Source organism: Oncorhynchus nerka, linkage group LG12 (assembly GCF_034236695.1).
Source record: "Oncorhynchus nerka isolate Pitt River linkage group LG12, Oner_Uvic_2.0, whole genome shotgun sequence".
NCBI classification, from domain to species: Eukaryota; Metazoa; Chordata; class Actinopteri; order Salmoniformes; family Salmonidae; genus Oncorhynchus; species Oncorhynchus nerka.
In genome coordinates, this window is record NC_088407.1 from 15,588,592 (window position 1) to 15,613,647 (window position 25,056).

At 45.9% G+C, this 25,056-nt stretch overlaps 1 protein-coding gene across 3 annotated transcripts in view; it reads left to right on the plus strand.

Moving 5' to 3' along the window:
* Positions 1-5,581: 5,581 nt before the first annotated feature.
* The window catches only part of gc2 (guanylyl cyclase 2), a 48,650-nt gene continuing 29,175 nt past the window's right edge, over positions 5,582-25,056 (plus strand). For 2 of the 3 annotated variants that reach the window (XM_065025276.1, XM_065025278.1), the window contains exons 1-12: positions 5,582-5,752; positions 5,844-5,920; positions 6,453-6,887; positions 7,155-7,256; positions 7,356-7,431; positions 7,518-7,697; positions 10,794-10,911; positions 11,413-11,600; positions 11,871-11,984; positions 12,275-12,406; positions 13,247-13,350; positions 17,471-17,589. In XM_065025276.1, the coding sequence (XP_064881348.1) occupies positions 6,568-6,887; positions 7,155-7,256; positions 7,356-7,431; positions 7,518-7,697; positions 10,794-10,911; positions 11,413-11,600; positions 11,871-11,984; positions 12,275-12,406; positions 13,247-13,350; positions 17,471-17,589 (1,453 nt within the window). In that variant the 5' untranslated portion in view covers positions 5,582-5,752; positions 5,844-5,920; positions 6,453-6,567. The remainder of the gene's footprint in view (positions 5,753-5,843; positions 5,921-6,452; positions 6,888-7,154; positions 7,257-7,355; positions 7,432-7,517; positions 7,698-10,793; positions 10,912-11,412; positions 11,601-11,870; positions 11,985-12,274; positions 12,407-13,246; positions 13,351-17,470; positions 17,590-25,056) is intronic. The other variant, XM_065025277.1, reaches the window with a different exon arrangement.

The following is a 25,056-nucleotide window of genomic DNA, read 5'->3' on the forward strand; positions in this document are numbered from 1 at the left end:
CTTTTCCCTCTCTCTCCCCCTTTCCCTCTCTCCCCCTTTTCCCTCTCTCCCCCTCTTTCCCCTCTCACCCCCTCCTTTCCCTCTCTCCCCCTCTTTTCCCTCTCTCCCCCCTCTTTTCCCTCTCTCTCCCCCTTTCCCTCTCTCCCCCCAGTTTCCCCTCTCACCCCCTCCTTTCCCTCTCTCCTCCTTTTTCCCTCTCTCCCCCTGTTTCCCCTCTTACCCCCTCCTTTCCCTCTCTCCCCCTCTTTTCCCTCTCTCCCCCTCTTTTCCCTCTCTCTCCCCCTTTCCCTCTCTCCTCCTTTTCCCTCTCTCCCCCTGTTTCCCCTCTCACCCCCTCCTTTCCCTCTCTCCTCCTTTTTCCCTCTCTCCCCCTGTTTCCCCTCTCACCCCCTCCTTTCCCTCTCTCCCCCTCTTTTCCCTCTCTCCCCCTCTTTTCCTCTCTCTCCCCCTTTCCCTCTCTCCCCCTCTTTTCCCTCTCTCCCCTCTTTCCCTCTCTCCCCCTCTTTCCCTCTCTCTCCCCCTTTCCCTCTCTCCCCCTCTTTCCCTCTCTCCCTCTTTTCCCTCTCTCCCCTCTTTTCCCTCTCTCTCCCCTCTTTTCCCTCTCTCTCCCCCTTTCCCTCTCTCCCCTCTTTTCCCTCTCTCCCCCTGTTTCCCCTCTCACCCCCTCCTTTCCCTCTCTCCTCCTTTTCCCTCTCTCCCCTGTTTCCCTCTTACCCCTCCTTTCCTCTCTCCCCCTCTTTTCCCTCTCTCCCCCTCTTTTCCCTCTCTCTCCCCCCTTTCCCTCTCTCCTCCTTTTCCCTCTCTCCCCTGTTTCCCCTCTCACCCCCTCCTTTCCCTCTCTCCTCCTTTTTCCCTCTCTCCCCCTGTTTCCCTCTCACCCCCTCCTTTCCCTCTCTCCCCCTCTTTTCCCTCTCTCCCCCTCTTTCCCTCTCTCTCCCCCTTTCCCTCTCTCCCCTCTTTTCCCTCTCTCCCTCTTTCCCTCTCTCCCCTCTTTTCCCTCTCTCTCCCCCTTTCCCTCTCTCCCCCTCTTTTCCCTCTCTCCCCTCTTTTCCCTCTCCCCCTCTTTTCCCTCTCTCTCCCCCTTTCCCTCTCTCCCCTCTTTCCCTCTCTCCCCCTGTTTCCCCTCTCACCCCCTCCTTTCCCTCTCTCCCCTCTTTCCCTCTCTCCCCCTGTTTCCCCTCTCACCCCCTCCTTTCCCTCTCTCCCCTCTTTTCCCTCTCTCTCCCTCTTTTCCCTCTCTCCCCTCTTTTCCCTCTCCCCCTCTTTTCCCTCTCTCTCCCCCTTTCCCTCTCTCCCCTCTTTTCCCTCTCTCCCCCTGTTTCCCCTCTCACCCCCTCCTTTCCCTCTCTCCCCTCTTTTCCCTCTCTCCCCTCTTTTCCCTCTTGTTTACACGGCCGTTCAACCTCTCCATAATGTTTTCCTTGAGGGAAGAGGGAGGGGCTTGTTTACACGGCCGTTCAACCTCTCCATAATGTTTTCCTTGAGGGAAGAGGGAGGGGCTTGTTTACACGGCCGTTCAACCTCTCCAAAATGTTTTCCTTGAGGGAAGAGGGAGGGGCTTGTTTACACGGCCGTTCAACCTCTCCAAAATGTTTTCCTTGAGGGAAGAGGCAGAACAGATCATTCTTTGACCGAGGTTCTTTTCACTGAAACGTCACTTCTGGACAAACAATTTGAACCATTCATTGACACCAAATAAGTTTCAACGTGTTTCATTGAGCACATTCTCTGAATGGATCATCACAATCATTACAATAAAACGATATCCTCTAAAGACTCTCTAATGTACATTCTGTGATGATGATGATGATGATGATGATTATAGTTGAATAATAATCATCCCCTTGAAGAGAGCCAGACTGTTGTGAACAGCAGCATCAGGCATGTCAGGACACTGACAAAATGGCACCCTATTCCCTATGTAGGCCACTACATTTGACCAGGAATCTTTTGACCGGAAGTGCACTATAGGGAATAGAGTGCCATTGGGACACAAGCAGTGTGTAATTTGAAGGAGGAATCCCCCATGCTTGAATCTGTAGTACTATAACAGGATACGCCTGATACATCTAAGAGTGGACATTCAACTCCCCCAATTCACTCCGATTATAATGTAATGGGTGTGGGGCTAAGCTGGGCTGGGCTCTTCACGAGGCCATGAGAGAAGCCAGTCTATCTGCATCCTCAAATGACACCCTATTCCCTATATAGTGCACTACTTTTGACTAGAGTTCAATGGGTCCTGGTCAAAAGAAGTGCACTGTATAGGGAGCCATTTGGAACACGGACCCTTGGCAGTCAGTCTCCCTACTAACATGTGGACCTGTTAGTGTTGGCAGACTACCGATGTTACGAATGTCAGGGAGGAGTGAGAGAGAGAGGGAGAGAGAGAGAGATAGAGACAGAGAGAAAGAGAGAGAGAGACAGAGAGACAGAGAGACAGAGAGAGAGAGAGAGAGACAGAGACAGAGAGAGAGAGAGAGAGAGAGAGAGAGAGACAGAGAGAGAGAGAGAGAGAGAGACAGAGAGAGAGAGAGAGACAGAGACAGAGACAGAGACAGAGAGACAGAGAGAGAGAGAGACAGAGAGACAGAGAGACAGAGAGAGATAGATAGAGAGAGAGAGAAAATGTCACCTCTGCTTAATAAGACTACAACCTCTGTGGTGTTAAGCGTTCTCTCTCTCCCTCACACATTCACTCTTAACACTTTTTCTGTCACTTTGTTTCCCACTCTCTAATTCTCTTTCACACAGTTTATTCTCTCTGTCACTTTAATATGACATTTTCAGAATGAGAGAACAGGCGAGAAAGAGAGAGGGTGAAGGAGAGGGACAGTGAGAGAGAGAAAAAGAGAGAGACGAAGAAGGGAACAGATAAAGTTAAACAGTGCTTGCCAAGCCTAAAACATTACGTTCCCTCACTTAAATCTTCTTGTTTGTTCCCAACACCAAGTTAGTTTATCACAGTGAATCGGTTGAGTAGGTCTGGGAGAATGAGGAAATAGTACAAGTTAGTTTATCACAGTGAATCGGTTGAGTAGGTCTGGGAGAATGAGGAAATAGTACAGGTTAGTTTATCACAGTGAATCAGTTGAGTAGGTCTGGGAGAATGAGGAAATAGTACAGGTTAGTTTATCACAGTGAATCGGTTGAGTAGGTCTGGGAGAATGAGGAAATAGTACAAGTTAGTTTATCACAGTGAATCGGTTGAGTAGGTCTGGGAGAATGAGGAAATAGTACAAGTTAGTTTATCACAGTGAATCGGTTGAGTAGGTCTGGGAGAATGAGGAAATAGTACAGGTTAGGTTATCACAGTGAATCAGTTGAGTAGGTCTGGGAGAATGAGGAAATAGTACAGGTTAGTTTATCACAGTGAATCGGTTGAGTAGGTCTGGGAGAATGAGGAAATAGTACAAGTTAGTTTATCACAGTGAATCGGTTGAGTAGGTCTGGGAGAATGAGGAAATAGTACAAGTTAGTTTATCACAGTGAATTGGTTGAGTAGGTCTGGGAGAATGAGGAAATAGTACAAGTTAGTTTATCACAGTGAATCAGTTGAGTAGGTCTGGGAGAATGAGGAAAGCAACAGTGGAATCAGCATTGTTTTCTATCATTCCATTATAGAGTTCTAGAATGAAACTCTCTGCTCAGAAGGTTCCACATGGGAATCTCATAGAACAGGTAGCCAGGCTCCAGAGTGGTGCAGTGGACTAAGGCACTGCATCTCAGTGCAAGAGGTGTCCCTATAGTCTCTAGTTCGAATCCAGGCTGTATCACATCAGGCTGTATCACATCAGGCTGTATCACACCAGGCTGTATCACATCAGGCTGTATCACACCAGGCTGTATCACATCAGGCTGTATCACATCAGGCTGTATCACACCAGGCTGTATCACATCAGGCTGTATCACATCAGGCTGTATCACATCAGGCTGTACAGGCTGTATCACATCAGGCTGTATCACATCAGGCTGTATCACATCAGGCTGTATCACACCAGGCTGTATCACACCAGGCTGTATCACACCAGGCTGTATCACATCAGGCTGTATCACATCAGGCTGTATCACACCAGGCTGTATCACATCAGGCTGTATCACATCAGGCTGTATCACATCAGGCTGTACAGGCTGTATCACATCAGGCTGTATCACATCAGGCTGTACAGGCTGTATCACATCAGGCTGTATCACATCAGGCTGTATCACATCAGGCTGTATCACATCAGGCTGTATCACACCAGGCTGTATCACATCAGGCTGTATCACACCAGGCTGTATCACATCAGGCTGTATCACATCAGGCTGTACAGGCTGTATCACATCAGGCTGAATCACATCAGGCTGTATCACACCAGGCTGTATCACATCAGGCTGTATCACATCAGGCTGTATCACACCAGGCTGTATCACATCAGGCTGTATCACATCAGGCTGTACAGGCTGTATCACATCAGGCTGAATCACATCAGGCTGTATCATCACATCAGGCTGTACCAGGCTGTATCACATCAGGCTGTATCACACCAGGCTGTATCACACCAGGCTGTATCACACCAGGCTGTATCACATCAGGCTGTATCACATCAGGCTGTATCACATCAGGCTGTATCACACCAGGCTGTATCACACCAGGCTGTATCACACCAGGCTGTATCACATCAGGCTGTATCACATCAGGCTGTATCACATCAGGCTGTATCACACCAGGCTGTATCACACCAGGCTGTATCACACCAGGCTGTATCACATCAGGCTGTATCACATCAGGCTGTACAGGCTGTATCACATCAGGCTGTATCACACCAGGCTGTATCACACCAGGCTGTATCACATCAGGCTGTATCACACCAGGCTGTATCACACCAGGCTGTATCACATCAGGCTGTATCACATCAGGCTGTATCACATCAGGCTGTATCACATCAGGTTGTGATTGGGAGTCCCATAGAGCAGCACACAATTGGCCGGGGTAGGCCGTCATCGTAAATAACTGAAGTTGCTGTCTCCTGCTGCCCTCCAGCTTCAAGAAAAAGAACTGTCCATTTAGACACCAGCTAAATTGCCCAACTGTTGGTACAGGTCCAGGATCAGTTTACTCACAGATCTTTAGCTTTACCATTACAAGGTAAAAACACAACACGGACTTTAAATCAATGTCTAAAGGTAATTCCATCAAATATGGAGAACCACGTCCACTTGCAGACACCCATTCCACAAGGCAGATGCATTCACAGTTTCCATCTGTTTCAAAGACAGATGGAGCATACGGAATAAATCAGACCATATCGGCCTACAGGGGAGATCCAGATGGAATGCCAGGTTGGAATCTAGAGCCTGCAGGTGTTCTGTTCTGTCCCAGAGAGTTCAGAAGTAGAATATGTTTGTTCTGTTGCTATCAATTATCCCGCCATTGTAGCAGACAAATGATCCTAATGGCCTACGATGGATCTACATGACCAGAACTCCCACATAGGAAGGTGTTACAGGCCTATCATAGCTGGCTGCAGAAGATTGGATTTGATATAATCTGAAGGGTCACTTGTTCTAGGTCGCAAAGGTTGTCACACACCCTCACTCTCCGTTGAGATGATACTGGTGAGAGGATTATGAGATTTGACGCTCACTTGTATGGCGCACCCCGGGCCCAGTGGAAGAACTCTCGCTCGATAGGCCGAAATACAAAATAAAATATTAAGTTATGTACGTTTTAAAACGTTGCATTTCTGTAGGCCAAATAGTCTTTGAGCTGGTATGTGAAACCTTGCCGTTGTTTTTGTGTGTCGTTGAGGATGTGACTTGGATCAATTTGACTACGCTGACACTTTGCTTTTCTGTGATAGGCCTACTTTTGTGCCGAGGAGGCGACGCCATAGAGGAGAATTGAAGTAAGCCTCGTCCTCCTTCTCCTCCTAGCATGGTAAGTGCTGTTTCTGTATATTAACTCATAAACAAAGGTGAGTTAAGAAGTTATTGTTGGCAATATTTTATAGGCTTAACACACAAAACTCAAAAATATAATCAACATATGTGTTCTTTCTAATAACAAGTAGCCTGAAATGGATTGATGCAAATATTAGATCAATTATTATTTAAAACCGTACAACTATTGTTAGGCCACAGTCTTTCTAAAAGGTTCATATGAGATGCCTACGCGGGATAGGGATTATGGATGATAAATCCACGGTCATATTTAGTCAGATAATCCTGAGTTTTAGTAGAGCCGTTTACAGCCTGTAGAATTACAGACGTCAGTGTGAAATAACTTTTGTCAATGCATGAAAATGTAGAAAGAGTGTGTAGAAGGAATGGTTAGACAGGTGATTTGTCAACATGACATGATCTTGAAGGGGCTGCTTTTACTTTCTGACAGTTGGATATGCGAACGCAATATAAACCAATTTTGATTGGTCACAATTTGTGAATGCTGATGGTTCCTCCTATTGTCTCAGATCTTCAGGACGTTGGGGCCGACACGTTTAGAGCCTTGTCGTCTAAGGACCTGTGACTGCAGTGACACGCGTGGAGCAGCGGCCAGGCGTGTGCATAGCGTGTGTTATCCTTGAGATGCGACCACCGCTCTGTGCCTTCCACAGCAAAACTCGGACATGGGCCGCGCACGGACACACAACCCCTGAGCACCCTAAGGCACACCCCGCCCCCCTCCCTATCTCTTCCATCCCTCGCTCCCTCCAGCTCCCTCGCTATCGGTATGGTGTCCTTCGGTTCCTCCTGCTTGCCGCCCTGTGCCTTTGGCTCATTGGACCCTCCCCTGCTCACGCTGCTCACTTCCGTGTCGGGGTGGTAGGGCCGTGGTCATGTGACCCTCTCTTCTCCAAAGCGCTGCCGAGTGTGGCGGCCCAGCTGGCAGTCAACCGTATCAACAGGTAGGGATGAGTTCAACACAACTTTTACCAGAATCAGCAGGTAGGGATGAGTTCAACACACGTTTTTCGAATTGATTAGTTGTTGGTTGCTAAGGCCGATTAGTTTATGAAATATGCTTACTTAAGTTATGCAGGGAAAAAATGCCACAAATACTTTTTATTCCGAACATAATCTTGTTTATTTCAAGGTATCTGTCCCTAATTTTCAAATGGCTATGGATGCCTTCGATCAACTAATCGATTAATCTGTCTGGTATGTATCAATAGAGACCCTGTCCTCTCACTGGCAGCCACTTTTGATTATGTCATTCTGGAAGAGAAGTGTGAGACTTCCAGGGCTCTGGATGGGTTCATGGGCTTCTATACCAGGTTTGTTGTAATGTACATTACTTTTCTTTACAATATGTCAAACAAATCCTGTCAGGGTCCTACAGGGCGACTTGAGACGTTCATTCATTAATTCACCAGGGCTACAGGCTTCATCGGGCCGGCCAACCCTGGGTACTGTGACGCTGCATCGCTACTGGGCAAGGGCTGGAACAAGGTGGGTAGGAAACGTATTGGAATCTATTCATGTAATGGATTGTATTCCATTACGTTATATTCCATTCTATTCTCTCCTCTCCCCAGGCGGTGTTTTCGTGGGGATGTGTTGGCTATGAGCTGGATGATGTGCGGAGCCATCCTACCTTTGCCCATTCCATGCCCCGACCCACCTGGGTGCTGATCAGCCTCATGCAGCACTTCCGCTGGGCACAAGTTGGCATCATTGCCTCCTCAGAGGACAGCTGGGTGGAGACCTCCATCAAGGTACACACACACACACACACACACACACACACACACACACACACACACACACACACACACACACACACACACACACACACACACACACACACACTTGTGCATGTGACATTAAAACTTGAAACAAGAGGTGCTATTTTGAAATGGAGATGAATACAAGCCGAATGGAATATGCACTGCAGTGGCGCAGGGGTCTCAGGCTGTGGCACAACCAGCCGTGATCGGGAGTCCCACAGGGAGGACCACAACTGGCCCAGCGTCATCTGGGATAGGGGAGCGTTTGGCCGGGTTAGGCCGTCATTGTAAATAATAATTTGTTCTTAGACACACTACTTGACTAATGCATGGCCAGGATAAGACAGACACCAGACACACTACTTGGCTAATGCATGGCCGGGATAAGACAGACACCAGACACACTACTTGGCTAATGCATGGCCGGGATAAGACAGACACCAGACACACTACTTGGCTAATGCATGGCCAGGATAAGACAGACACCAGACACACTACTTGGCTAATGCATGGCCGGGATAAGACAGACACCAGACACACTACTTGGCTAATGCATGGCCAGGATAAGACAGACACCAGACACACTACTTGGCTAATGCATGGCCAGGATAAGACAGACACCAGACACACTACTTGGCTAATGCATGGTCAGGATAAGTCAGACACCAGACACTCTACTTGGCTAATGCATGGCCAGGATAAGACAGACACCAGACACACTACTTGGCTAATGCATGGCCGGGATAAGACAGACACCAGACACTCTACTTGGCTAATGCATGGCCAGGATAAGACAGACACCAGACACTCTACTTGGCTAATGCATGGCCAGGATAAGACAGACACCAGACACACTACTTGGCTAATGCATGGCCAGGATAAGACAGACACCAGACACACTACTTGGCTAATGCATGGCCAGGATAAGACAGACACCAGACACACTACTTGGCAAATGCATGGCCAGGATAAGACAGACACCAGACACACTACTTGGCTAATGCATGGCCAGGATAAGACAGACACCAGACACACTACTTGGCTAATGCATGGCCAGGATAAGACAGACACCAGACACACTACTTGGCAAATGCATGGCCAGGATAAGACAGACACCAGACACACTACTTGGCTAATGCATGGCCAGGATAAGACAGACACCAGACACACGGTTGTTGAACCAGCTTTCGTTATAGCAGAGTAAGGGTGGCCTATAAGAGCTTGTTTTCTAATCAACAAAATGGAAAACAAACCATTTTTACATGAAAATAACTGACATATTTATAAACACCAGTGTCACCAGGTTATCTAATCTCTCGTTCCACGATGGACATAGAAAAATAACCTAAAATAACCAACAATAACCTACATATATAACCTACATAGATAACCTACATAGATAACCTACATAGATAACCTACATAGATAACCTACATAGATAACCTACATAGATAACCTACATAGATAACCTACATATAACCTACATAGATAACCTACATATATAACCTACATATAACCTAACCCTACATAGATAACCTATATAACATAGATAACCTACATAGATAACCTACATAGATAACCTACATATATAACCTACATAGATAACCTACATAGATAAGCTACATAGATAACCTACATAGATAACCTACATAGATAACCTACATAGATAACCTACATAGATAACCTACATAGATAACCTACATAGATAACCTACATAGATAACCTAACCCTACATATAACCTATAACCTACATATATAACCTATAGATAACCTACATATATAACCTATAGATAACCTACATATATAACCTACATAGATAACCTAATATAACCTACATACATATAACCTAATAGATAACCTACATAGATAACCTACATAGATAACCTAATAGATAACCTACATATATAAGATAACCTACATATATAACCTACATATATAACCTACATATATAACCTACATATATAACCTACATATATAACCTACATAGATAACCTACATAGATAACCTACATAGATAACCTACATAGATAACCTACATATATAACCTACATATATAACCTACATAGATAACCTACATATATAACCTACATAGATAACCTACATAGATAACCTACATAGATAACCTACATATATAACCTACATAGATAACCTACATAGATAACCTACATATATAACCTACATATATAACCTACATAGATAACCTACATAGATGTCCGATGATTGTTTTGTTTCTCCCAAACTTGATCTTTTCATAAAGCTTTGGTGATTAAGATTTATGTCAAAGCGTCTCACGAGCCAAACCCTTTATCCATAGTCTTGAGCCAAACCCTTTATCCATAGTCTTGAGCCAAACCCTTTATCCATAGTCTTGAGCCAAACCCTTTATCCATAGTCTTGAGCCAAACCCTTTATCCATAGTCTTGAGCCAAACCCTTTATCCATAGTCTTGAGCCAAACCCTTTATCCATAGTCTTGACGACTTGGCCAATGCTCTAGTCAGGACAAAAAAAGAAGCCTTCATTGAGAGGAGGGAAGACCATGCTTGTTTTTTAATTAAATTAAATGAAATGGGATAAAACATTAGTTTTTTATGTTTCTAAATACGAGGTTTATGGGCACAAAAAACACATCTCTCGTGTTCCAATTGCATGTGGGCACAGTGCGTCACGGCTGGATAGGCTGCGCATTCGTTGTCAAAATCCATAACCATTAGACCAACCATTCCCACTATACTGAAATTGGCACTTTGGCGCAGGTTTTTAAGGATGCCCACCTCAGCGCTAGCAAGCTCATATAAAACAGGTCAATTACCAATCGTGGGTTTGAAAAGAGAAGAGCGAAGGCTTTAACAGATCGTTAGAGTTCGGCACTAACGCCGCCTTAACGTCAGCGAAAAGGCTTTTCCCAATAATAATAATCATGTTTTATTATTGTTATTGTTGTTATTATGATTATTATTATTGTCATCATTATTATTATTTATTTATTTTAACAGAATGTTACTGCATTGGGCACTAATAAAATACAATGTTTTTATACTGTAACTTTGTCCAATAAGGAACTATGACCTCTGACCTTTCTGCAGGTGGCCAACTCTCTGAGGAGTCATGGGATGCCGGTGAGGCTGGTGGTTACCATCGGTAACGACCCTGGTAGTGTCAGGAAGACCCTGGCCAAGCTCAAGAAGGTGGAGGACCTACGATGTGAGTACTGATATCATACACACGGAGGAAAGCCACTTCACACTATCGAGAAAAACTTATGTTCAGTTTGAAAACTTCAAAAAGTGTGACCGGTTGTGATATGGTGGAACTCATACATTCACTTATTCAGTCAAGTCAAGTTCATTTCTTAGATTACCAGTAAGCTATAGGCACGTAGCCTTGAGGTAAGAGCTTTGGGCCAGTATCCAAACGGTCGCTGGTTTCGAATCCCAGAAAGACAATGAATGACATGGGGAAAAATCTGTAGTTGTGCCCTTGACCGAGGCACTTGACCCCAATCGCTCCAGGGGCGCTGGACAATCATGACCCCAGTTCCTGCGGGTGTCTCAGGGGGAGTTGGGATTTACAAGACGCATTTCATTACACACTTGTGTGTAACAGGATAAATATAAGCACCCCCCCCAAAAAAAACAAATAATTATAAGCTCTTCCTCTTTTTTCTTTCCACTTTCCCCCTGTATTCTCTCGTTACTCCCCTAGTGGTGATCATGTGTATGCACTCTGCCCTGATCGGAGGGGGACCGCAGAAGCTCCTGCTAGAAACAGCAAAGGACATGAGACTGACCGAGGGATCCCTGGTGTTCCTACCCTACGACACGCTACTCTACAGCCTACCCTACCACAATGTCACCTACCCTGCCCTGAGGAGCAACAGCAAGCTACTCAAGGTGATCAGTCTTGGTAGTTGTTGTGTGTCAGCATATGTAAAGCGTATTTGTTGCATAGTGTATGTATTTTCAGTTGAATTGTATGTGCAGATTGACACCCTCTTGCACAAGCTGTCTATTCTGTTGCCCATCTAATAACGATGATTACTAGTCTGACTTTAATCCTCAATCCCTTTTTAATGTGTGTATTGTTGTACTCACATGACTGAGGAAACTGTATGTGTGTTCTAAATCTGGCAAATCAAATGGATTCATTCATTTAATTTAAAGGCCTACGATGCCGTGTTGACAGTCACTATAGACTCTCCCAAGACATCTTTCTACCAGGCCTATCAGGAGGCTATAGACAGGGGAGAGATAGCGGGAAATGTCAAGCCAACACAGGTAAATACATACTGTGTGTGTGTGTGTGTGTGTGTGTGTGTGTGTGTGTGTGTGTGTGTGTGTGTGTGTGTGTGGTGTGTGGTGCGATAAATTGAAAAATAAAAATACTTTCAAAGTCCAACCAAGCATCATCCTTTGATTCTTGAAGGATTGAGGAAACCGTCTGGACTGAGATTTGTCCAAACCTGGATGTGAATAGGTTTATGCCTCATTATTTCTGCGTTGTTCACCATCTTGAACTCCCTCTCTGCTCTGTCCATCTCACTTTCCCGCCCATCTCTCCTCTCCAGGTGTCTCCTCTGTTTGGGACCATCTACAGCTCCATGCTGTTCATGGCCCATGCTGTCCACAGGGTCAAGGCCTCAGGGGAGTGGCTCTCTGGGGGGAACCTGGCCCAACACACCCACAACCTGGCCTTCCAGGTACATGGATGATTTAATGTACAATGACTTACAGTGGGGCAAAAAAGTATTTAGTCAGCCACCAATTGTGCAAGTTCTCCCACTTAAAAAGATGAGAGAGGCCTGTAATTTTCATCATACTATGACAGACAAAATGAGAAGAAAACATCCAGAAAATCACATTGTAGGATTTTTTATGAATTTATTTGCTAATCATGAAAATAAGTATTTGGTCACCTACAAACAAGCAAGATTTCTGTCTCTCACAGACCTGTAACACCTTCTTTAAGAGGCTCCTCTGTCCTCCACTCATTACCTGTATTAATGACACCTGTTTGAACTTGTTATCAGTATAAAAGACACTGTATATGTATCAATACTGTATTCACTTTTGGGCACTGGCCACCCGGGCTAGTTTGATACATGGACACTGACGATTTAAAGGGGCAATCTGGGATTCAAACAACAAGAAAGTGGTTACCCCCACCACTTTTTAGGGGAAACAGCTGAGGCTTGATGCTGGAGAAATGCAACCACAAAGTTATAGATGGAAATATGGATGCAAGGACTGACCGTCCATGATGTCAACATGATAGTTTTAACCATGTTTTGAAGGACTGTATTATTATTTAACTCTAAACTCTGCCAGGGCTTCAGCCACCCTTACACACACACACACACACACACACACACACACACACACACACACACACACACACACACACACACACACACACACACACACACACACACACACACACACACACACACACACACACACACACACACACACACACACACACACACACACACACACACACACTCCTAACCCTGTCTAAACAGTTCTGTGATCTGTTCCAGGGCTTCAGCCACCCTGTGAGGACTAACATGTCTGGAGCCGGCTTGGCTGACTACGTAATACTGGATACAGACGGGAAGACCTGGGACCTCAGGCCCACACACAGGTAGGATGGGAGACCCTAACACTACTGCATCCGTACAGAACAGACATGCGGCTGACATGGTGAGGTTAGGATAACGGTTATATGGTGACATAGTATGTTGATGATATTGGTGGTTAACGCAGTGGTATCAAACTCATCTTGCCCCGTGTGCTGCGTTCTGTCTTCAATGAGGATATATTTCCTCTCCGTCAAAATTAGCATCTGCAAATAGCCCATCTAACTACCTCATCCCAAAACTGTATATATTTATTGATTTATCTTGCTTCTTTGCACCCCAATATCTCTACTTGCACATTCATATATACATATATATGTATTGCCTTACCTCCCTTATCCTACCTCATTTGCACATACTGTATATAGACTTTTTCTACTGTGTTATTGACTCTGTTGTTGCTGTTTGTGTTAAACTGCTTTGCTTTTTCTTGGCCAGATCGCAGTTGCAAACTTGTTCTCAACTAGCCTACTTGGTTAAATAAAGGTGAAATTAATAAATAAACATTTTAAACAGTGGTGGAAAAGTACCTAATTGTCATACTTGATTTAAAAGTGAAGATACCTTAAGAGAAAATGACTAAAGTAAAAGGGAAAGTCACCCAGTAAATTCTACTTGAGTAAAAGTAGGTATTTGGTTTTAAATATACTTAAGTATCAAAATTAAATGTAATCGCTAAAATATACTTAAATACCAAAAGTAAAAGTATAAATCATTTTAAATTCCTTATATTGAGTTACCCAGACAGCACGATTTTCTTGTTTTTTAAATTTACGGACAGCCAGGGGCACACTTTAACAGTCAGACATCATTTACAAACAAATCATTTGTGTTTAGTGAGTCCTCCAGATCAGAGGCAGTAGGGATGACCAGGGATGTTCTCTGTTTAGTGAGCCCTCCAGATCAGAGGTAGTAGGGATGAGCAGGGATGTTCTCTGTTTAGTGAGTCCTCCAGATCAGAGACAGTAGGGATGACCAGGGATGTTCTCTGTTTAGTGAGCCCTCCAGATCAGAGGCAGTAGGGATGAGCAGGGATGTTCTCTGTTTAGTGAGTCCTCCAGATCAGAGGTAGTAGGGATGACCAGGGATGTTCTCTGTTTAGTGAGTCCTCCAGATCAGAGGCAGTAGGGATGACCAGGGATGTTCTCTGTTTAGTGAGTCCTCCAGATCAGAGGCAGTAGGGATGACCAGGGATGTTCTCTGTTTAGTGAGTCCTCCAGATCAGAGGCAGTAGGGATGACCAGGGATGTTCTCTGTTTAGTGAGTCCTCCAGATCAGAGACAGTAGGGATGACCAGGGATGTTCTCTGTTTAGTGAGTCCTCCAGGTCAGAGGTAGTAGGGATGACCAGGGATGTTCTCTGTTTAGTGAGTCCTCCAGATCAGGGGCAGTAGATGACCAGGGATGTTCTCTGTTTAGTGAGTCCTCCAGATCAGAGGCAGTAGGGATGACCAGGGATGTTCTCTGTTTAGTGAGCCCTCCAGATCAGAGGCAGTAGGGATGACCAGGGATGTTCTCTGTTTAGTGAGTCCTCCAGATCAGAGGCAGTAGGGATGACCAGGGATGTTCTCTGTTTAGTGAGTCCTCCAGATCAGAGGCAGTAGGGATGACCAGGGATGTTCTCTGTTTAGTGAGTCCTCCAGATCAGAGGCAGTAGGGATGAGCAGGGATGATCTCTGTTTAGTGAGTCCTCCAGATCAGAGGCAGTAGGGATGACCAGGAATGTTCTCTGTTTAGTGAGTCCTCCAGATCAGAGGCAGTAGGGATGAGCAGGGATGATCTCTGTTTAGTGAGTCCTCCAGATCAGAGGCAGTAGGGATAACCAGGAATGTTCTCTGTTTAGTGAGTCCTCCAGATCAGAGGCAGTAGGGATGAGCAGGGATGATCTCTGTTTAGTGAGTCCTCCAGATCAGAGGTAGTAGGGATGACCAGGAATGTTCTCTGTTTAGTGAGTCCTCCAGATCAGAGGCAGTAGGGATGAGCAGGGATGATCTCTGTTTAGTGAGTCCTCCAGATCAGAGGTAGTAGGGATGACCAGGAATGTTCTCTGTTTAGTGAGTCCTCCAGATCAGAGGCAGTAGGGATGAGCAGGGGATGATCTCTGTTTAGTGAGTCCTCCAGATCAGAGGTAGTAGGGATGACCTGTTTAGGAGTTGATTCTCTGTTTAGTGAGTCCTCCAGATCAGAGGCAGTAGGGATAACCAGGGATGTTCTCTGTTTAGTGAGTCCTCCAGATCAGAGGCAGTAGGGATGAGCAGGGATGTTCTCTGTTTAGTGAGTCCTCCAGATCAGAGGCAGTAGGGATGACCAGGGATGTTCTCTGTTTAGTGAGTCCTCCAGATCAGAGGCAGTAGGGATGACCAGGGATGTTCTCTGTTTAGTGAGTCCTCCAGATCAGAGGCAGTAGGGATGACCAGGGATGTTCTCTGTTTAGTGAGTCCTCCAGATCAGAGGCAGTAGGGATGACCAGGGATGTTCTCTGTTTAGTGAGTCCTCCAGATCAGAGGCAGTAGGGATGACCAGGGATGTTCTCTGTTTAGTGAGTCCTCCAGATCAGAGGCAGTAGGGATGACCAGGGATGTTCTCTGTTTAGTGAGTCCTTTAAGTGTTAAAATACAAAATCCCACGTATAAAATACAGTAAAGTACACACACTTAAAAAATATATATTGTGAGCAGAATAGTTTTTTGTTGTTGTTGAAAGAACTGCATACTTCACGGTGGAGGCGGAGTCACGGGGTTGATCTGAGGTCATCGGCCTTCTCCCTTTGCTTGAGGATCAATAGAGGAGCATTAGAAGACGAAGGAGGAAAGACTCACCCCTCCACTTGTGATGTCATGACTGACCCGGACCACCTATTGAGATGTGCCTTTTGTTAAGTAAATCAGGTGTTAAATGAGGTGAAAAGGAGACAGGACTGAGACTTTAACCATAACCCCTTCCCATACAGGATAGAGATGGCTGCTGACATGGTGTTAAATGAGCTGAAAAGGAGACAGGACTGAGACTTTAACCATAACCCCTTCCCATACAGGATAGAGATGGCTGCTGACATGGTGTTAAATGAGGTGAAAAGGAGACAGGACTGAGACTTTAACCATAACCCCTTCCCATACAGGATAGAGATGGCTGCTGACATGGTGTTAAATGAGGTGAAAAGGAGACAGGACTGAGACTTTAACCATAACCCCTTCCCATACAGGATAGAGATGGCTGCTGACATGGTTTTAAATGAGGTGAAAAGGAGACAGGACTGAGACTTTAACCATAACCCCTTCCCATACAGGATAGAGATGGCTGCTGACATGGTGTTAAATGAGCTGAAAAGGAGACAGGACTGAGACTTTAACCATAACCCCTTCCCATACAGGATAGAGATGGCTGCTGACATGGTGTTAAATGAGGTGAAAAGGAGACAGGACTGAGACTTTAACCATAACCCCTTCCCATACAGGATAGAGATGGCTGCTGACATGGTGTTAAATGAGGTGAAAAGGAGACAGGACTGAGACTTTAACCATAACCCCTTCCCATACAGGATAGAGATGGCTGCTGACATGGTTTTAAATGAGGTGAAAAGGAGACAGGACTGAGACTTTAACCATAACCCCTTCCCATACAGGATAGAGATGGCTGCTGACATGGTGTTAAATGAGCTGAAAAGGAGACAGGACTGAGACTTTAACCATAACCCCTTCCCATACAGGATAGAGATGGCTGCTGACATGGTGTTAAATGAGCTGAAAAGGAGACAGGACTGAGACTTTAACCATAACCCCTTCCCATACAGGATAGAGATGGCTGCTGACATGGTGTTACATGAGCTGAAAAGGAGACAGGACTGAGACTTTAACCATAACCCCTTCCCATACAGGATAGAGATGGCTGCTGACATGGTTTTAAATGAGGTGAAAAGGAGACAGGACTGAGACTTTAACCATAACCCCTTCCCATACAGGATAGAGATGGCTGCTGACATGGTGTTAAATGAGGTGAAAAGGAGACAGGACTGAGACTTTAACCATAACCCCTTCCCATACAGGATAGAGATGGCTGCTGACATGGTGTTAAATGAGCTGAAAAGGAGACAGGACTGAGACTTTAACCATAACCCCTTCCCATACAGGATAGAGATGGCTGCTGACATGGTGCGGTTCCTGGGTAGAGATATCCACTTCCCACACGGTATCTCCCCCAAGACTGACTCCAACTGTTGGTTCATCAAAGGCATCATCTGCACTGGAGGTACACACACAGATGCTGACACACACGCGCAGATATACGCAACAACACACAGACACATGCAAATATGCCTTGATGTATAGTTAACATAAAGCATGGTATTAGTAACATAAAGTCACACCGTTTTCTTTCAATCACTTTGTTTGTGGTACATTTTCACAAAATATATCATCAAAATGGACGGACCAAGGCGCAGCGTGATTTGAGTTCCAGATATTTATTTAAAGTGAAACTTCTCAACAAACCACACAACGACCCGTGACTACGTGGTGCAACAAGCACAAACACAATATCCCACAATGCAGGTGGGAACAGGGACACCTTAAGTATGATCCCCAATTCGAGACAACCAACATCAGCTGCCTCTAATTGGGAACCATACCAAGAGCATCAACATAGAGATGAAAAGACTAGAACACCCCCTAGTCACGCCCTGACCTACAACACCATAGAGAGCCCTTGGTTCTCGGGACAAAATGGCAGATTTTTTCGAAACACTAAGCACATTTTCAAATGACTAAGTACAACAAACAAATTCACTAAATTCACCAAATCACTCTTTTAATTCGGATGCATATTCAATCTCAGTATCTGCTTTTCAAAATGCGATATTCACTTCACCTTTGATATGATTTTCTTGTCATTTGTTAACAGTATAATTAACTAGCAGTTAATCAAACTGCTCAAATCTGATACTGAACCAAAATGATGTAATTAAATCAAATCCAATGTCTATTAGTCACATGCCCCGAATACAGTGAGATGTTTACTTACGAGCCCCTGAACAACAATGCAATAAAAACAAACACGGATATGAATAAGAAATGAAAAGTAACAAGTAATTAAAGAGCAGCAGTAAAATAACAATAGTGAGGCTATATACAGGGGGTACCGGTACAGAGTCAATGTGGAGACTATATACAGGGGGTACCGGTACAGAGTCAATGTGGAGGCTATATACAGGGGGTACCGGTACAGAGTCAATGTGGAGACTATATACAGGGGGTACCGGTACAGAGTCAATGTGGAGGCTATATACAGGGGGTACCGGTACAGAGTCAATGTGGAGACTATATACAGGGGGTACCGGTACAGAGTCAATGTGGAGGCTATATACAGGGGGTACCGGTACAGAGTCAATGTGGAGACTATATACAGGGGGTACCGGTACAGAGTCAATGTGGAGGCTATATACAGGGGGTACCGGTACAGAGTTAATGTGGAGACTATATACAGGTGGTACCGGTACAGAGTTAATGTGGAGACTATATACAGCGGGTACCGGTACAGAGTTAATGTGGAGACTATATACAGGGGGGTACCGGTACAGAGTCAATGTGGAGGCTATATACAGGTGGTACCGGTACAGAGTCAATGTGGAGGCTATATACAGGGGGTACCGGTACAGAGTCAATGTGGAGGCTATATACAGGTGGTACCGGTACAGAGTCAATGTGGAGACTATATACAGGTGGTACCGGTACAGAGTCAATGTGGAGCTATATACAGGGGGTACTGGTACAGAGTCAATGTGGAGACTATATACAGGGGGTACCGGTACAGAGTTAATGTGGAGGCTATATACAGGGGGTACCGGTACAGAGTTAATGTGGAGGCTATATACAGGGGGTACCGGTACAGAGTTAATGTGGAGACTATATACAGGGGGTACCGGTACAGAGTCAATGTGGAGGCTATATACAGGGGGTACAGGTACAGAGTCAATGTGGAGACTATATACAGGGGGTACCGGTACAGAGTCAATGTGGAGCTATATACAGGGGGTACCGGTACAGAGTTAATGTGGAGGCTATATACAGGTGGTACCGGTACAGAGTTAATGTGGAGACTATATACAGGGGGGTACCGGTACAGAGTCAATGTGGAGCTATATACAGGGGGTACTGGTACAGAGTCAATGTGGAGACTATATACAGGGGGTACCGGTACTGAGTCAATGTGGAGACTATATACAGGGGGTACCGGTACCGGTACAGAGTCAATGTGGAGACTATATACAGAGGGTACTGGTACAGAGTCAATGTGGAGACTATATACAGGGGGTACTGGTACAGAGTCAATGTGGAGACTATATACAGGGGGTACCGGTACTGAGTCAATGTGGAGACTATACCAGGGATGTTCTCTGTTTAGTGAGTCAAGAGGCTAGGGATGACAGGGATGAGGCAGTAGGGATATACCAGGGATGTTCTCTGTTTAGTGAGTCCTCCAGATCAGAGGCTATAGGGATAGCAGGGATGACCGGGGATGTTCAATGTTTAGTGAGTCCTAGATCAGAGGCAGTACCGGATGAGCAGTGGAGATCAATGTTTCTGTTTAGTGAGTCTAGATCAGAGGCAGTAGGGATGACAGAATGTTAATGTGGAGTGAGTCTATATCAGAGGCAGGGGTGAGCAGAGGAATGTGGAGGGACTATAGTCCTCCAGATCAGAGGCAGTAGGGATACCAGGAATGTTCAGAGTCCTCCAGATCAGAGGCAGTGGGATGACTGATCTCTGTTTAGTGAGTCCTCCAGATCAGAGGTAGGGGATGACCAGGAATGTTCAGTGAGTCCTCCAGATCAGAGGCAGGAGGATATATAGATCAGGGGTACCAGGGATGATCTCTGTTTAGAGTCAATGTGGAGTATATAGATCAGGGGGTACCGGGATGACAGAGTCAATGTTCTATATACAGGGTACCGAGTCCTCCACAGAGTCAAGGAATGTGAGGCTAGGGATGAGCAGGGATGACTCTGTTTACAGAGTCAGATGTGGAGACTAGTAGGGGGTAGGGATAACCAGGGATGTTCTCTGGTGACCTCCAGATCAGAGGCAGTGACAGAGGATGTTCTCTGTTTAGGAGTCTAGATAGAGGCAGGGGATACCAGGTACAGAGTTAATGTGGAGATATATACAGGGGTACCGGTACAGAGTCTCTGTGGAGGCTATATACAGGGGTACCGGTACAGAGTCAATGTGGAGACTATATACAGGGGTACCGGTACAGAGTCAATGTGGAGGCTATATACAGGGGGTACCGGTACAGAGTCAATGTGGAGACTATATACAGGGGTACCGGTACAGAGTCAATGTGGAGATATATACAGGGGGTTCCTGTTTAGAGTGAGTCTATATACCAGAGTCAGAGGCAGTATATGACAGGGGTACTCAGAGTTAATGTGGAGACTATATACAGGGGTAGTAGGGATGACAGTGGAGTTATACAGGGGTAAGAGTGTGGAGTCTATATACAGGGGTAGGGATGACAGAGTCAGGGAGTATATACAGGGGGTATGTTTAATGTGAGTCTATATACAGGGGGTACCGGTACAGAGTTCAATGTGGAGACTATATACAGGGGTAGGCACAGAGTAGGGATACAGGGATGTTCAAGAGTTTAGTGAGACTATATACAGGGGGTACTAGGGATGACAGAGTCAATGTGGAGACTATATACAGGGGCAGTAGGGATACAGAGTCAATGTGGAGTGAGTCCTCCAGATCAGTGGAGGTATATAGGGATACTGGAATGTCAATGTGGAGACTATATACAGGGCAGTAGGGTACAGAGTCAATGTGGAGACTATATACAGGGGAGTACCTACAGAGTCAATGTGGAGGGATATACAGGGGGTACTCAGGTACACCGAGTCAATGTGGAGGCTATATACAGGGGGTACCAGGTACAGAGTCAATGTGGAGACTATATACAGGGGCAGTAGGGATGACAGAGTCAATGTTTAGTGAGGTACCTCCAGATCAATGAGGCTATATACAGGGGGATGACCACAGGGAGTTCTCTGTTTATACAGGGGGTACTAGATCAGGGGGCTATATACAGGGGATACAGGGAGTCAATGTTTAGTGAGACCAGATCAGGGGTACTGGGATACAGAGTCAATGTGGAGACTATATACAGGGGGTACTGGTACAGAGTCAATGTGGAGACTATATACAGGGGGTACCGGTACAGAGTCAATGTGGAGGCTATATACAGGGGTACCGGTACAGAGTCAATGTGGAGGCTATATACAGGGGGTACTGGTACAGAGTCAATGTGGAGACTATATACAGGGGTACCGGTACAGAGTCAATGTGGAGACTATATACAGGGGGTACCGGTACAGAGTTAATGTGGAGGCTATATACAGGGGGTACCGGTACAGAGTCAATGTGGAGGCTATATACAGGGGGTACCGGTACAGAGTCAATGTGGAGGCTATATACAGGGGGGTACTGGTACAGAGTCAATGTGGAGACTATATACAGGGGGTACCGGTACAGAGTCAATGTGGAGACTATATACAGGGGGTACCGGTACAGAGTCAATGTGGAGGCTATATACAGGGGGTACAGGTACAGAGTCAATGTGGAGGCTATATACAGGGGGTACCGGTACAGAGTCAATGTGGAGGCTATATACAGGGGGTACCGGTACAGAGTCAATGTGGAGGCTATATACAGGGGGTACCGGTACAGAGTCAATGTGGAGACTATATACAGGGGGTACCGGTACAGAGTCAATGTGGAGACTATATACAGGGGTACCGGTACAGAGTCAATGTGGAGGCTATATACAGGGGGTACCGGTACAGAGTTAATGTGGAGACTATATACAGGGGGTACCGGTACAGAGTCAATGTGGAGGCTATATACAGGGGGTACTGGTACAGAGTCAATGTGGAGACTATATACAGGGGTACTGGTACAGAGTCAATGTGGAGACTATATACAGGGGGTACCGGTATAGAGTCAATGTGGAGACTATATACAGGGGGAGTACTATATACAGAGTCAATGTGGAGGCTATATACAGGGGGTACCGGTACAGAGTCAATGTGGAACTATATACAGGGGTACCGGTACAGAGTCAATGTGGAGACTATATACAGGGGGTACCGGTACAGAGTCAATGTGGAGACTATATACAGGGGGTACCAATGGTACAGAGTCAATGTGGAGACTATATACAGGGGGTACCGGTACAGAGTCAATGTGGAGACTATATACAGGGGGTACAGGTACAGAGTCAATGTGGAGACCATATACAGGGGGTACTGATACAGAGTCAATGTGGAGACTATATACAGGGGGGTACTGGTACAGAGTCAATGTGGAGACTATATACAGGGGTACCGGTACAGAGTCAATGTGGAGGCTATATACAGGGGGTACCGGTACAGAGTCAATGTGGAGACTATATACAGGGGGTACTGGTACAGAGTCAATGTGGAGACTATATACAGGGGTACCGGTACAGAGTCAATGTGGAGACTATATACAGGGGGTACCGGTACAGAGTCAATGTGGAGACTATATACAGGGGGTACCGGTACAGAGTCAATGTGGAGGCTATATACAGGGGGTACCGTACAGAGTCAATGTGGAGACTATATACAGGGGGTACTGGTACAGAGTCAATGTGGAGACTATATACAGGGAGTCAATGTGGAGACTATATACAGGGGTACTACAGAGTCAATGTGGAGACTATATACAGGGGGTACCGGTACAGAGTCAATGTGGAGACTATATACAGGGGGTACCGGTACAGAGTCAATGTGGAGGCTATATACAGGGGGTACCGGTACAGAGTCAATGTGAGTCAATGTGAGGCTATATACAGGGGGTACCGGTACAGAGTCAATGTGGAGGCTATATACAGGGGGTACTGGTACAGAGTCAATGTGGAGACTATATACAGGGGGTACCGGTACAGAGTTAATGTGGAGACTATATACAGGGGTACTGGTACAGAGTCAATGTGGAGGCTATATACAGGGGGTACCAGAGTCAATGGTACAGAGTCAATGTGGAGACTATATACAGGGGGTACCGGTACAGAGTCAATGTGGAGGCTATATACAGGGGGTACCGGTACAGAGTCAATGTGGAGGCTATATACAGGGGGTACCGGTACAGAGTCAATGTGGAGACTATATACAGGGGGTACCGGTACAGAGTCAATGTGGAGACTATATACAGGGGGTACCGGTACAGAGTCAATGTGGAGGCTATATACAGGGGGTACCGGTACAGAGTTAATGTGGAGGCTATATACAGGGGGGTACAGGTACAGAGTCAATGTGGAGACCATATACAGGGGGGTACTGATACAGAGTCAATGTGGAGACTATATACAGGGGGTACTGGTACAGAGTCAATGTGGAGACTATATACAGGGGGTACCGGTACAGAGTTAATGTGGAGACTATATACAGGGGGTACCGGTACAGAGTCAATGTGGAGGCTATATACAGGGGGTACCGGTACAGAGTCAATGTGGAGACTATATACAGGGGGTACTGGTACAGAGTCAATGTGGAGACTATATACAGGGGGTACCGGTACAGAGTCAATGTGGAGACTATATACAGGGGGTAGGTACAGAGTCGGTATATACAGAGTCAATGTGGAGACTATATACAGGGGGTACCGGTACAGAGTCAATGTGGAGACTATATACAGGGGGTACCGGTACAGAGTCAATGTGGAGACTATATACAGGGGGTACCGGTACAGAGTCAATGTGGAGACTATATACAGGGGGTACTGGTACAGAGTCAATGTGGAGACTATATACAGGGGTACTGGTACAGAGTCAATGTGGAGACTATATACAGGGGGTACAGAGTCAATGTGGAGGCTACAGAGTCAATGTGGAGACTATATACAGGGGGTACCGGTACAGAGTCAATGTGGAGGCTATATACAGGGGGGCACCGGTACAGAGTGGAGGCTATATACAAATGGAGGCTATATACAGGGGGTACTGGTACAGAGTCAATGTGGAGACTATATACAGGGGGGTACCGGTACAGAGTCAATGTGGAGACTATATACAGGGGTGGAGGCTATATACAGGTACAGAGTCAATGTGGAGGCTATATACAGGGGGTACCGGTACAGAGTCAATGTGGAGGCTATATACAGGGGGTACCGGTACAGAGTCAATGTGGAGACTATATACAGGGGGTACCGGTACAGAGTCAATGTGGAGGCTATATACAGGGGGTACCGGTACAGAGTTAATGTGGAGGCTATATACAGGGGGGTACAGGTACAGAGTCAATGTGGAGACCATATACAGGGGGTACTGGTACAGAGTCAATGTGGAGGCTATATACAGGGGGTACTGGTACAGAGTCAATGTGGAGGCTATATACAGGGGGTACTGGTACAGAGTCAATGTGGAGACTATATACAGGGGGTACCGGTACAGAGTCAATGTGGAGACTATATACAGGGGGTACCGGTACAGAGTCAATGTGGAGGCTATATACAGGGGGTACCGGTACAGAGTCAATGTGGAGGCTATATACAGGGGGTACCGGTACAGAGTCAATGTGGAGACTATATACAGGGGTACCGGTACAGAGTCAATGTGGAGGCTATATACAGGGGTACCGGTACAGAGTCAATGTGGAGGCTATATACAGGGGGTACAGGTACAGAGTCAATGTGGAGA